We start from the raw sequence: 13,432 nt of genomic DNA, 5'->3' as shown, positions 1-13,432 counted from the left end.
AATTGACATTAGGATGAGTCAAAATCACCTTCCTCGCATCTGTGCTGAAGTTACAGGAGGCTCACTGTTTCCCTTTTGAGTATTGATTAACAGAACATTAGACTTCCCAAATCAATTCTACCTTGTGTATTCTAGACTGACTCAATATACCTGCCATCCCATATCATCCACTACACAATCTCAATGAATTAGTATTTTACCTGATAGAGGCTGACGTACTGCCTCCTGAGCCAGTGCAGTCTCTGATCAGGGAACTTCTTCAGCTTCCTCATGGCGTTGACCAGCTCCACCAGACCCTCATGCAGCATGCGGGCTGTGTGCTTGGGGGCCACAAAGTGCAGCAGCCTGTTGTCTGTAGTATGGAGCCCGTAAAGCAGACTGACCCCATTCTCCTCAGCCCTCATGGTGTGACACAGCTTGTTCTGCAGACACACAGCATGTAAGTCCACCCCGGAGTGGCCCAGGAACACAGCCTTGACCACCGAGAGGTCCAGCAGACCCTCCGACAGGCTGTTCACTACAGGTTGACCCAGGCCTGGGGGCTCCGCGGGGGGGCTGCCGCTCTGGGGATTAGCCCAGGTCAGGATGCAGTTGTCGGGCTGCAGGCGGAGGAGGCAGCGAGCGGTGAGGTGGCTCTCCTGGTCGTAATGGATGACGGTGGCTCCCTGCAGGAGGAACTGGTGGACGTCAGGCTGGAGGGAGAGCACGTACCAGGGGATGAGCTCCGTGCCGTGGCCGAAGGCCCGGTGGGTCTCCTCGGTGCCCTGGAATTCCACCTCTTTAGCCTGCTCAGACAGGTCGCCCTCAGAGTCTGACAGGTCTCCCACCACAAACCTAACGGGCGAACAAGGAGGTCAAAGAGGAGCAGAACACCAAACGGTGGATATTTGTGATCGATTAATAGTTCTGCCTCTGCTCTAGGACATATAGAGCGGGAATGATTGTCTCATCACCACCTTGTTCTATTCAATGAGTGTAACAACCCAGCCATGTCATCTACCAGAAGGAAATCACTTTGAGGATAGCAAAATGCATTGAATGCAGCCCAGTCTGAACAAACAAAAAACGCACCATGCAATTGCAACAGCAAATTCGACACATACAAATAAAGCAAAGTCAGTTAGTGGGAAAGCTCTAAACGACAGTCTGATAACTTACAAGACACGGTTGGAATCTGACGTGCTCCTGAAAGAGCTACGGTAGAAGGAGGAATGAGGGAGGAAGAACAGAGAGAAAAGGTCAGGAAGTGTCGAGCTACAAATAGTTGCGATAAAACAAGTAAAACAGAGAAGGACTGAAAGGATGAGAAGTGTCACATTTGCCCTTATCTTTCCTCCAATCAACATTGTGAGAGGACTTCCACAGAAAACCATTGACTGGATCCAGAGGCCCCGTCGGAAACAAAATGGTGTCATAAATCAGAAGCCTTTTCCACCAAGTAGCCATTACCCCCAGTCAGAGGACAAACAGATCTCCCATAAGGGTCAGGAAACTTCACAGCGCTGGAAACTGGCTCTCGTTTTCCAGTATAGTACACTAGTACAGGTAACGGGATCTCTTCAGATTTCTACCACAATCATTTATGCCATTCATTTTTGCTTTGTAAAGCCAAAAGGAAACTGGAAAGTAGTGAAACAAAGATTTCCCATCATATAAATACTCACAGTCCCCAGATAACCTGACATTAAATATGATTCATGAACCTCTGCTTCCTGTCAAGTACCACTTGTCATTGATTATACAGTATCATAAACCAGGTAGTTTGGGTCCTGGACGCTGATTGGCTGAAACCGGTGGTATATCAGACATTATAAACCGGGTGGTTCGAGCCCTGAATGCTGATTGGCTGACAGCTGTGGTATATCAGACCGTATACCACTGGTATGACAAAACATAATTTTTACTGCACTAATTACATTGGTAACCAGTTTGTAATAACAATAAGGCTCCTCGGGGGTTTGTGATATATGGCCAATATACCACGGCTAAGGGCTGTGTCCAGGCACTCCTCATTGAGTCGTGCTTAAAAACAGCCCTTAGCCGTGGTATATTGCCGATATACCACACCCCTTGTGCCTTATTGCTTAACTATACTCTACGCTTTACTGTTGCATGTTCTCTAAAATATCCCGTCTTAAAATATTCTTTGTCTTGCAGTTACTGTGCATTCAGCACGTTCCACAAGGCCAAACAATGATATTTCATAACAACTCCACTTCTGCTGGACAGAACATTTAAAAAACATTTTTTTAAAGGACAAGCTGCAATAATGGCAGAACTGAAGTGGTCCATGGACAATGTCTGCAGACAATGTCTGCTAACTGAACATTATACAAGCCGTCCACCTTCGGTTTCTATGCGTTATCTGTCAAAGAAACAGCAGAAAAAGGAGTTGACATTAAAGGGAGCCTCCCGCTATCAGACAGGGTCACCATTCCTTTTGAAAGGGTTGACATTCAAATAAGAGCTACTTTAAACACAACATAACTTTTGGTGGAGGTTCGGCTGTGGAAACATCAGGGGGAAAAGATTTAGGATTTAAAGGGGAAGACGTTATTCTCAACTTTCTCAGATTAAAGGGCGTTTAAACAGGTGGAATCTATATCTATCATCCATGTAATTCTGATATAGAATGTGAAACATTCATAGAAAATCCACGTATAAATAACCTTTGAATCAAACATGCAAGTACTGAATATGCTAGAGGGGAGTAGTCAAGTAGAGGGAACGCCTACATGAACGCCATCACAATATGATGGCGAGAGGAACGGAGCGACTGTAGATTCTCCCTGACATTTTAGGATTTTTCGTGTTTCCCCCCACAGGTTAAGTTTAGGATTTGGCAATCCCAAAATTGATCCTAGATCTGTGCCTGAGTACCACTTCTAGTCACTTACTGGTTCCTGCTCCTGTCCATGAATGTCCTTTTGCAGGAGATGGAGGAGCCTTCCTGGTGGCCCTCCTCTCCCTCCTCCATCTCCAGACTGCGGTTGCAGGAGCGGATGATCTGCAGGATGTTGCTGACCGTGGCCTCCTTCTCCTGGCTGTGTAGCCCATCTGGCCCCGCCCTCTGCAGGAAGTGCTGCTGCCCACCGTAGTCCCCCACAAACTACACAGAAAGAGAAACAGGGTAACGTGAACAATAAAAGGTGGCACTACACAGGTAAAATAGCAACTTGATGTAAAGTGTACACGGTCAAACTGCTCATCTAGGAAGAGCCATCAAAGCTGTGTTAAGAGCTTCAGAGCGATAGCAGGTTTTGTCTATCCAGCTAGCCTTGTTCACCCACTACGCTACAAGCCTGGGCCTGGCCCACTTCCTTACCTCTAGTGAGTCCTCAGGCGAGTCGTGCGTTGAGTGGCGCAGGCTGATAATGCTGGCGGCCCCGTCCAGCGCGTCACTCAGCTCTTTGAGGAAGACGCCACAGAAGGGCACTACCTTACACCCTGGGATGTTAAGGGCACGGTTCAACACTTTCTTGTACTCGGACGAAGACTCGTGCTGCGCCATGGCATCTTTCAGCCTGCGCATGGTCTCAATGTCCGACTGCTCCATGAACTGCCACATCTTCAGTACTTTACGAGACCTGGAGCAGAGAATAATTCCATATCGATCTATCACACATCTTACTTACGTTAGGTTTAGCAGAATTAATTTTAATTCGGTGCAATCTGAATAATGAAAATTGACAGGTGCTGTAGGATTACAGCCGGTTGGAAGAAAGTGAGGCGTGTAAGAAATGCGTCTGGAGGACCAAATACCGTAGTCCAGCCAGGAACTCCATCACGGCGTTGTAGTTGCCCATGTTCCAGCAGCACTTGGCCACGTGGACCAGGTAGGAGAACACCGCTCTCTTCTCCTCCATTGAACTCGCAGTCAGGATCAACCAGGTCACCCACGAGCTCACCTGTTAGAGGCAGCAACTCTCACAGTTACAACATCGTCTACTTCAAGACCTGCCAATGCTCTGAAACAGCCAGGCTGAGCTTGAAATGGCACGCTAATCCCCATGTAGTGCACTACTTTCATAGGGCCCCTATATATAGTGCACCGCTTTCATAGGGGCTCTGGTCAAACGTGGAGGCACTCTATAGGGAATATGGTGCCATTTTGGACACACCCTTATAATGAAAGGAAGAGTGTTTCACACTGGGCAGGTCAATGTTCTACATCGACAAACGCATCGACAACAGCACCATTTACGATGAACTCAATGAATCGGAATTAGGCCTTATTTCAACCCAGGTTTAGAGGTCAACATCTCTAACCTAACACGAAACAATGCTGGTCGTCGGCTCTACAACAAGTTATGAAACCTCTTGATTGCATCAGGTCTCGTTTGTTGCATACATCCAACCAAAATAGTAGCGATAAGGGTTTATCCAAGTTCAGGCAGAAACCCTGGACTGGACATAACAGTTGGAGCAAATATTTGCCCGCTGTCATGTTGCGGCTAACCCCCCCCCTAAAACAATGAGGGTTACATAAACAGTTCCACAGGCAGGTTCCTGATACTGCAGTCAGGTCTGCTCTGTTCCTATGGGAGAACCAGTCATCAGAACCAGGGCCAGTCAGACTCTCTGCCTCTCTAAAGTCATCCCTGTAAGCATTCCTCTTGTCGCTCTGCTCGGCTGTCTACAGTTACAGATGTAGGATCTTCATTTGAGCCAGTTTGCTACAGCAGGAAAATAATCCTGCAGCAACAGGACATGTGAATTGTTTGGGAACTATAATTAATGGAAACATCTTGTAGGGGTTGATTCATTTTTCCTTATAGAGCAAATCAAGTATGACATTTTAAAGTGGAAATTACAAACTGTACAAGCCTTTGTAAACCTAAACAACTTTGCATTTCCTGCTGTGCAAAATTCTCAGCAACACAAGAGCAATCAAATGAAGAACCTAAATCTGTACACACCCAGAGAGAAGCCAGTAGGCTTAAAAAAACAACACAACACAGATCCAATTACCGGGTTATGTAAGATGTAAAGGGGGGGGGGGGGGACTTTAGTTTGATTCCCTCCAGAGAGAAAACTTCAGACACTAAAAAGTTACAGCGCCATCACAGACAAATAGATATCATCCGCCTTCTCCTCCCCCGTTTCCAGGAACGACTGACAATGAGAGACGGCACCGAAGTGATCGAGAGAGAAACATGACATTCCACTTCTCCCTCTCCCAAGTGTCTGCAGTACATAACTATTTGAATCCAGACTGTGTTACATTACAGCCATGTCCCTCAGCACTATAAACATTGTCGGCGGTGGACATGAAAGCACTGGTAGGCCGTAGATTAGAGGCAGGTGCATATCTGTCCGAGTGGCTGATATTCTAGACGGCACGACTCCCGTCCTCCCATGGATGAGTCCATATTAAAAAGGTGGGAGATCAGTCGGCGGTGATCAAAAATGGTCTCTGCCTGTTATGTGGCGTCCCTTTGATAACGACACATAGGGGATACATCAGAATGACAACCCGAATTCACTGGACTAAAAACCGCACGGCACTCGGATTCCAATATGATACCATATAAATCAAATAGGCTACACAATAACAATGGAAGTATAATTCCAGGAATAAATATTTTGGTGAGAATGCCAATAACACCATTTGACCCGTGATCAAAAACATACAACGTGCTTACAATCTTGTTTTCTTTGTCAAGGTTCAGTTTCCCCCATGATGGAACGATGACATAATCAAGGTTGACAGAGTTAATAAAAACTCACCACACGACCATTTTGTGTTTGTCAGAATGAACCGCTCCAGACAGCTATTTCGGCTCTAACAGCCTCTGCCCAGTTTCTCTGATCGGTTCGTGGAACTGGGGCACAGCAGGTAACCACACACATAGTGAGTCCATCTCTACCATGCTGCGTAGGTTATGTCAGACTCGGTCTCTGTTGAGAAGAGTCACTCATTTGATTGTAGCTCCGCCATATGCCCAAAAATGGTTAGGATGCACATTTGGGGAAATACAATTCTCACTCAATAAAAACCAGCTTATGTTAAGGCACGAAACTTAAAGATGACATCATTTCCACTCTCCTCCGTGTGCTTGGGACTGACCTCATTCTGATGCTGCCGTAATGTTTTTCTTAATTGTTAATTCTCAAAGTCAATCAGCGTAGAGGGAAGCTCAAAGAGCTCCGTTTAGGAGTGTAATTTGACACTAATCACCGCAGGTGTGGGAAACAAACTGGCAGAATAAGACCATCAAACACAGTACACCACCGGGTGGTCAATTCCACAAAAATAATAACTAACAATTAACATTACCATGAAGTGAGATCTTTAATAACCTTACACCATAGGGCTCTCCAATCCTGGTCAACAGTGTGTGCAGGCTTTTGTTCTAGCCCGGCATTAACACACCTGACTCAACTAATAGATTAATCATCAAGACCTTAATTAATTCAACCCCATCCTGCAGATATTTAGGACCAAGATTGTTACTAACCACTCAACGCAGTCACATTAGTCCAGCCTCTCTTCACCAGTCTCACCTCATTGAACCGCGTGACCAGGTCCTCCACAGTGTTCCTCTGGGTCTGTATGGGCATGGCCGGGGCCGACAGCGAGGCCTTGAGGCTGGGGTGCAGGCGCCTGCTGCAGTCGGGGCTGCCCAGGTCCCTGGTGAAGAAGCAGAGGTAGTCCAGGGGTAAGATGCGTCGGTACAGCTGCTGCTCCTGCTCCGTCAGGATGCTGGCGATCTCCTCGGGGAACTGGATCAGGTGACGCAGCTCGACCAGCTCCTTGCTGATGCCCGTCACGTTGGACGGGACCGCGCTGGACGCCGACATGTTGCTGCACAGCTGACGCTCTGAGAGAGACAGACGGGTGAGAGATGTACACAGTAACCTAAAAAGTATCTTCCAACGTCAATTCCCAGGTAATATTAAACATGGGAGGAAAGCTGAACCACGCTGCTTTTCAGAATACAAAACACGTCGAAAACAAACTCCCCAGATCAGACAAACTTCTAAGTGACTCCCACATTTCCACCCGAGTGGCAGAAGTGCGTGTTTGGGTTTTCGTACAGGAGCCATTAGCCCCGTTTCCAGTGTGTTTACACACCCTGAGAACACACACCACAGCTCTGCTGTCTCTGCTCAGAGATAAATGGCTGTGTGCTCTGTTGGTATGGTGGACCGGGGGACCGGTGCAGAAATACCATAAATACAGGGAATTAGATGCCCCTCTGGACATCGTCAGCCCTCAGCCGCCACACACCACCGCTGGATGTCCTGGGAAACCTTTTGATATGTGCGCCAGGTAGCCATGGCTACCGCAATAACGGGCGGCGAGAAAATAAATAAATAAATCGGCCATTTATATTGGTTGATTTGTGCATCCGGCGCAGTCTCTCAAATGCTCTCGGTAATGAACATTGTGTGCGAGTGTGGATTTGTGTGCCGTTTACATTGTGAGATTGACGCGATCTATCATGCTACGGCCTAGAGCGGAGTCTAACTAAACACAACATCCCGCAGACTGCACTAGGACTGGTGGTAAAAAAAAATACATGCAAAAAAAAGTCAGACTTAAAAGGGACAGTTCAAACAATAAGAAAAAGGGACCATCCCGCCACTGTTTGGGTAAACAGCTGAGGGATGGCGATGGAGAAATGTAACTACTCAAATTCATAGACAGAGCTGACCATCTATGAGATCAAAATGACAGTTTTAACCCTGTTTTGAGGCTAGTAACATAAGCCTGTGTTTTGGATTCTGATGGAGTAAGATGGTTGAACTAAGCTTATAAGGCATTTATAATTTGGGCCTATATTCTCGAAGAATAAATGACGACATATCATGAATTGAAAAGTCTAAAAATGGACGTAGCCACTGCAGATTGCCCCTTTAAAATGATACTGAAGTGGGTTGAAATATATAAAGGGCCCCGCTTTATAGCCAGAACATAATCAGAAAGTTCTAGAACGGCGTAAAAGCAGAACATAAACAATCATTTGATGAATTCTTCTTATTTTTAGAACCTTGATAAAGGGGGCTCGGTGTTTTATTGGGCCCCCATATAACAGTTGAAGCTCAAACATTGCCATTGACCATATTAGCCATTTTATCCTTGTAGTCAATAACACTACTCTCCCTTAAACAAGAGCAGCATTTGTTTTGGTTGTATAATGCTATAAATCATTGACTTCTTATCAAGTTAATATCTCAAAACTAATATTGAACATTTAATTTAAAAAAAGCTGTGGCGGCATATGGTCCTGGAAATATTTTCAACAAATCAACGTCTGTTATCATCCATCTCCAACATCTGCTCAAAGTCCTCTTTTTATGAGCTACCTTTTGAAGTGGAAATAAATTGCATTTGATTATGTAGTACAATACTCCGGGGCTAAGTGTCTTCCGCTCCCTAATCTTTATGCACGATGCCCTACTCAAAGCACAGCATAAGCCTTGCATAAAAGCCTGGTAAAGCAGGGCTCATGGGAGATTGTCTGCAAAGATCCTGTTTTAGAATATACCCGGTTGCATCCTAAATGGCTCTTTATTCCTATATAGTAGTGCACTAGGTTTGGCCAGGTCCAATAGGGCTCTGGTAAAAAGTAGTGCACTGTATAGGGAATAGCCAGGCTGCCTAGGTGGCTGGTCAAGGATGTAGCCTAATGTACAGTGGGGAGAACAAGTATTTGACACACTGCCGATTTTGCAGGTTTTCCCACTTACAAAGCATGTAGAGGTCTGTAATTTTTAACATAGGTACAATTCAACTGTGAGAAAAATCCAGAAAATCACATTGGATGATTTTTAAGCAATTAATTTGCATTGTATTGCATGACATAAGTATTTGATACATCAGAAAAGCAGAACTTAATATTTGGTACAGAAATCTTTGTTTGCAATTACAGAGATCATACGTTTCCTGTAGTTCTTGACCAGGTTTGCATACACTGCAAAAAGGGATTTTGGCCCACCCCTCCATACAGACCTTCTCCAGATCCTTCAGGTTTTGGGGCTGTCGCTGGGCAATACGGACTTTCAGCTCCCTCCAAAGATTTTCTATTGGGTTCAGGTCTGGAGACTGGCTAGGCCACTCCAGGACCTTGAGATGCTTCTTACGGAGCCACTCCTTAGTTGCCCTGGCTGTGTGTTTTGGGTCGTTGTCATGCTGGAAGACCCAGCCACAACTCATCTTCAATGCAGTCGTCCTGTCCCCTTTGCAGAAAAGCATCCCCAAATAATGATGTTTCCACCTCCATGCTTCACGGTTGGGAGGGTGTTCTTGGGGTTGTACTCATCCTCCTTCTTCCTAAAAACACAGCGAGTGGAGTTTAGACCAAAAAGCTCTCTTTTTGTCTCATCAGACCACATGACCTTCTCCCATTCCTCCTCTGGATCATCCAGATGGTCATTGGCAAACTTCAGACGGGCCTGGACATGCGCTGGCTTGAGCAGGGGGTCCTTCCGTGCGCTGCAGGATTTTAATCCATGACGGCGTAGTGTGTTACTTATGGTTTTCTTTGAGACTGTGGTCCCAGCTCTCTTCAGGTCATTGACCAGGTCCTGCCGTGTAGTTCTGGGCTGATCCCTCACCTTCCTCATGATCATTGTTGCCCCACGAGGTGAGATCTTGCATGGAGCCCCAGACCGAGGGTGATTGACCGTCATCTTGAACTTCTTCCATTTTCTAATAATTACGGTTGTTGCCTTCTCACCAAGCTGCTTGCCTATTGTCCTGTAGCCCATCCCGGCCTTGTGCAGGTCTACAATTTTATCCCTGATGTCCTTACACAGCTCTCTGGTCTTGGCCATTGTGGAGAGGTTGGAGTCTGTTTGATTGAGTTCAAACAGGTGCAGTTAATACAGGTAATGAGTGGAGAACAGGAGGGCTTCTTAAAGAAAAACTAACAGGTCTGTGAGAGCTGGAATTTTTACTGGTTGGTAGGTGATCAAATACTTATGTCATGCAATAAAATGCTAATTAATTACTTAAAAATCATACAATGTGATTTTCTGGATTTGTTTATTTTAGATTCCGTCTCTCACAGTTGAAGTGTACCTATGATAAAAATAACAGACCTCTACATGCTCTGTAAGTAGGAAAACCTGCAAAATCGGCAGTGTATCAAATACTTGTTCTGCCCACTGTACATCCTGCTGAGGAGACGTCCTCTGTGATCACACTCTGCGTCTTTCTGTCAGCCTGTGTCACGGCCCGTGTCTGTACAACAATATACTTCAGAGCTGTATTCAGGGTGCTTAAAGCCCATAGGTCAGATCCTCAGGAAAGAGAGTCAAGACCTGAGTCGAGAGAGTTCTTTCCCTTTGCCCCTCTGTGATATTTCCTGTGTGAGGAGCAAGTCGGTAGGATGCTTATTGGCGTGACAAAGGAGAATAACAGAATGTAAACCATTACAAAACCGGATCAAGAGAAGCTTGCAATTACTGTAGCTTGAGCCATGCCATGATGAATCACCTGGCTATTTATACTGACCTGAGCAGAGCACAGAACCTTTACATGTCTGACCTTACTCATTGCTGCAGTGATGACAATCACAACTACAGTAGGGGATGAATCAAACAGGTGCACCAAGTCGGAGATCATTATTTTATTTGATCTAAAACCAGCCTGGTTATATACACATTTCTTTATTATGATAAATTGACTTTACCCATATCGGTCTCATGACAAGGGCCTAACACAACACCCCAAAACCTTGTATCAATCAATCAAATGCATTTATAAAGCCCTTTTTACATCAGCGAATACAGACTATAACCACAGCACCTGACAAGAGTCTCTCTAAAGCCCAAACCACACAACAAATTCGTGACATCAAAAATACTGTTTCAAGTCAACAAATCCACATCATTCAAAACAACATTGCAACAGACTGTAAAGGAACAGAAGTCTGTCCTTGGAGCTCAAAATAAAACATGCCATTACAAACCAGGACATACTGTGACCAGCCAGTCCTGGTAAACTAGCCACAGACACAGAGACAGGAGTAGCAACAGTCTGTGACAGCTCTGGAGACAGAAACTCTGTGGAGACAAGTGACAACCCACAGGAGTAGGCTAGCTATAGAAACTGAAGAAATCTAATCACACACACTTGAGAAGGCTGCTAAGGTGCAGGCAGATAGCTTACTGTTGGGTGAAAAGAGCCTCCACACACTCACAGTTTAGTCACAGTATACTCCACACTCACAGTACAGTCACAGTATACTCCACACTCTCACAGTATAGGCACAGTATACTCCACACTCACAGTATAGTCACAGTATACTCCACACTCACAGTATACTCCACACTCTCACAGTATACTCCACACAGTACAGTCACAGTATACTCCACACTCTCATTGTATACTTCACACTCTTACAGTATACTCCATACTCACAGTACAGTCTCAGTATAGTCCACACTCTCACAGTATACTCCACACACTCACAGTATAGTCCACACACTCACAGTATAGTCCACACACACACAGTACAGTCACAGTATAGTCCACACACCAACAGTACAGTCCACACACTCCCAGTGCAGTCCACCCACCCACAGTACAGTCCACACACCCACAGTACAGTCCACACACCCACAGTACAGTCCACACACCCCCAGTACAGTCCACACACCCCCAGTACAGTCCACACACCCCAAGTAGAGTCCACACACCCCCAGTACAGTCCACACACCCCAAGTAGAGTCCACACTCACAGTACAGTCCACACTCACAGTATAGTCCATACACTCACAGCATACTCCACACACTCACAGCATACCCACCTGTAGCACGCGCTCCAGCAGGTGTATCTCACTGATCATCCCTAAAGCCAACACCTCATTTGGCTGCCTTTCATTCCAGTTCTCTGCTGCCTGTGACTGGAACGAATTGCAAAAATCGCTGAAGTTGGAGACTTTTATCTCCCTCATCAACTTCAAACATCTGCTATCTGAGCAGCTAACCGATCGCTGCAGCTGTACATAGTCTTATCGGTAAATAGCCCACCCAATTTTACCTACCTCATCCCCATACTGTTTTTATTTTATTTACTTTTCTGCTCTTTTGCACACCAATATCTCTACCTGGACATGACCATCTGATCATTTATCACTCCAGTGTTAATCTGCAAAATTGTATTTATTTGCCTACCTCCTCATGCCTTTTGCACACAATGTATATAGACTCTCTTTTTTTTCTACTGTGTTATTGACTTGTTTATTGTTTACTCCATGTGTAACTCTGTGTTGTCTGTTCACACTGCTTTGCTTTATCTTGGCCAGGTCGCAGTTGCAAATTAAAACTTGTTCTCAAATAGCCTACCTGGTTAAATAAAGGTGAAAAAAATAAAAAAATACTCCACACACTCCCAGTATAGTACATTCCATAGGACTACAGCACTGAATCTTTTGTCTCTAGACGGTTTCATTTAAAGCCCACTTACTGATCAGCTTGAAGTCCATCCTGTGGGAGTGCTTCATGGCTGAGCTGCGGACGGCGGGAGCAGCGCTGTCGTTACTGTTAGCTCCGTGGTTGTTCACACAGCACCGGCGAGGTGCACTTGTCCACATCAGGAGCGCCAGCTGCTCTCCAGCTCTCGTTGCTCTGCTGCTCCCCGAGCTGACACGCTACAAATCTCACAGCCATGCGCCAGCAGCCAGCCCCCCACCTCCAGCTAGAACACCCCACACAGAGAGACACCGATAGCCCCAACACTCCTCCCTCCCCCTTCCCTCCCCCAGCTCCTCTCTGTGAGGTCAGTTTACATACACATGAAGGCTATACATGTCCCTCCACAGAGGGGGAGTCAAGTATCTAAACATGTAGTCTAGAAGCCAAATATGACTCATTACAAAGTGGAGGGAAATCTCAGAGAAAAGGAGTGTACCATTGATTTACTGGCGGTTGTAAAATGGTTTTCAGATAAATATATTCGGATAAAGCTTAGTCACTCCCCAGTCCAAAGGAACATTTAAGTCTGACTAACAGAATATCAAGGTAATACTCAGTGCTGCCAGAATACATGTGGTCAGCTGGCATTTTCCCCCAGCACTTTTCACTTTGGTGGGGCAGCGCCTCACCTTTTCTGATTTAGTTTAATAAAAAAATATTGATGCTAACGTGTTAAAAAAAGGCGCAACGTGTGTTTCTTTTGTTTTCTTAAAACAAATTCCCTCATGATTGGTCAACTCACGCACAATTTCTCTGTCCTTCACATCAGAGTGCTGCTGCAGGCTCTGTGTATGTCTTTAGAAATCCGATTTAAGGAACTCGCGCTCTCCACTTTCCTCTGGTAGATTATTTATTTAGCAAGCGTGACAACCACACATCCCCCGCAGTTAGCTGTTTTCACAACGCCAAAATAAATGAATATACAATTTATTTATTACTTTGGGGGACCTTGCATGTTGCCTTGCAATACGCCACTGATAACACACCATTCACATTACTACT

At 45.5% G+C, this 13,432-nt stretch overlaps 1 protein-coding gene across 1 annotated transcript in view; it reads right to left on the bottom strand.

Annotated features, from left to right (window-relative positions):
- LOC135559409 (1-phosphatidylinositol 4,5-bisphosphate phosphodiesterase epsilon-1-like) overlaps positions 1 to 13,432 on the bottom strand; it is a 76,032-nt gene that overhangs the window by 20,193 nt on the left and 42,407 nt on the right. Inside the window, 6 exon segments of the mRNA XM_064993564.1 lie at positions 201 to 834; positions 1,159 to 1,194; positions 2,898 to 3,109; positions 3,326 to 3,587; positions 3,763 to 3,908; positions 6,508 to 6,824. Coding sequence (XP_064849636.1) covers positions 201 to 834; positions 1,159 to 1,194; positions 2,898 to 3,109; positions 3,326 to 3,587; positions 3,763 to 3,908; positions 6,508 to 6,824 — 1,607 coding nt within the window.

This window comes from Oncorhynchus masou, chromosome 18 (assembly GCF_036934945.1).
Source record: "Oncorhynchus masou masou isolate Uvic2021 chromosome 18, UVic_Omas_1.1, whole genome shotgun sequence".
Lineage (NCBI taxonomy): Eukaryota > Metazoa > Chordata > Actinopteri > Salmoniformes > Salmonidae > Oncorhynchus > Oncorhynchus masou.
This window is presented reverse-complemented; position numbering and strand designations above follow the sequence as displayed.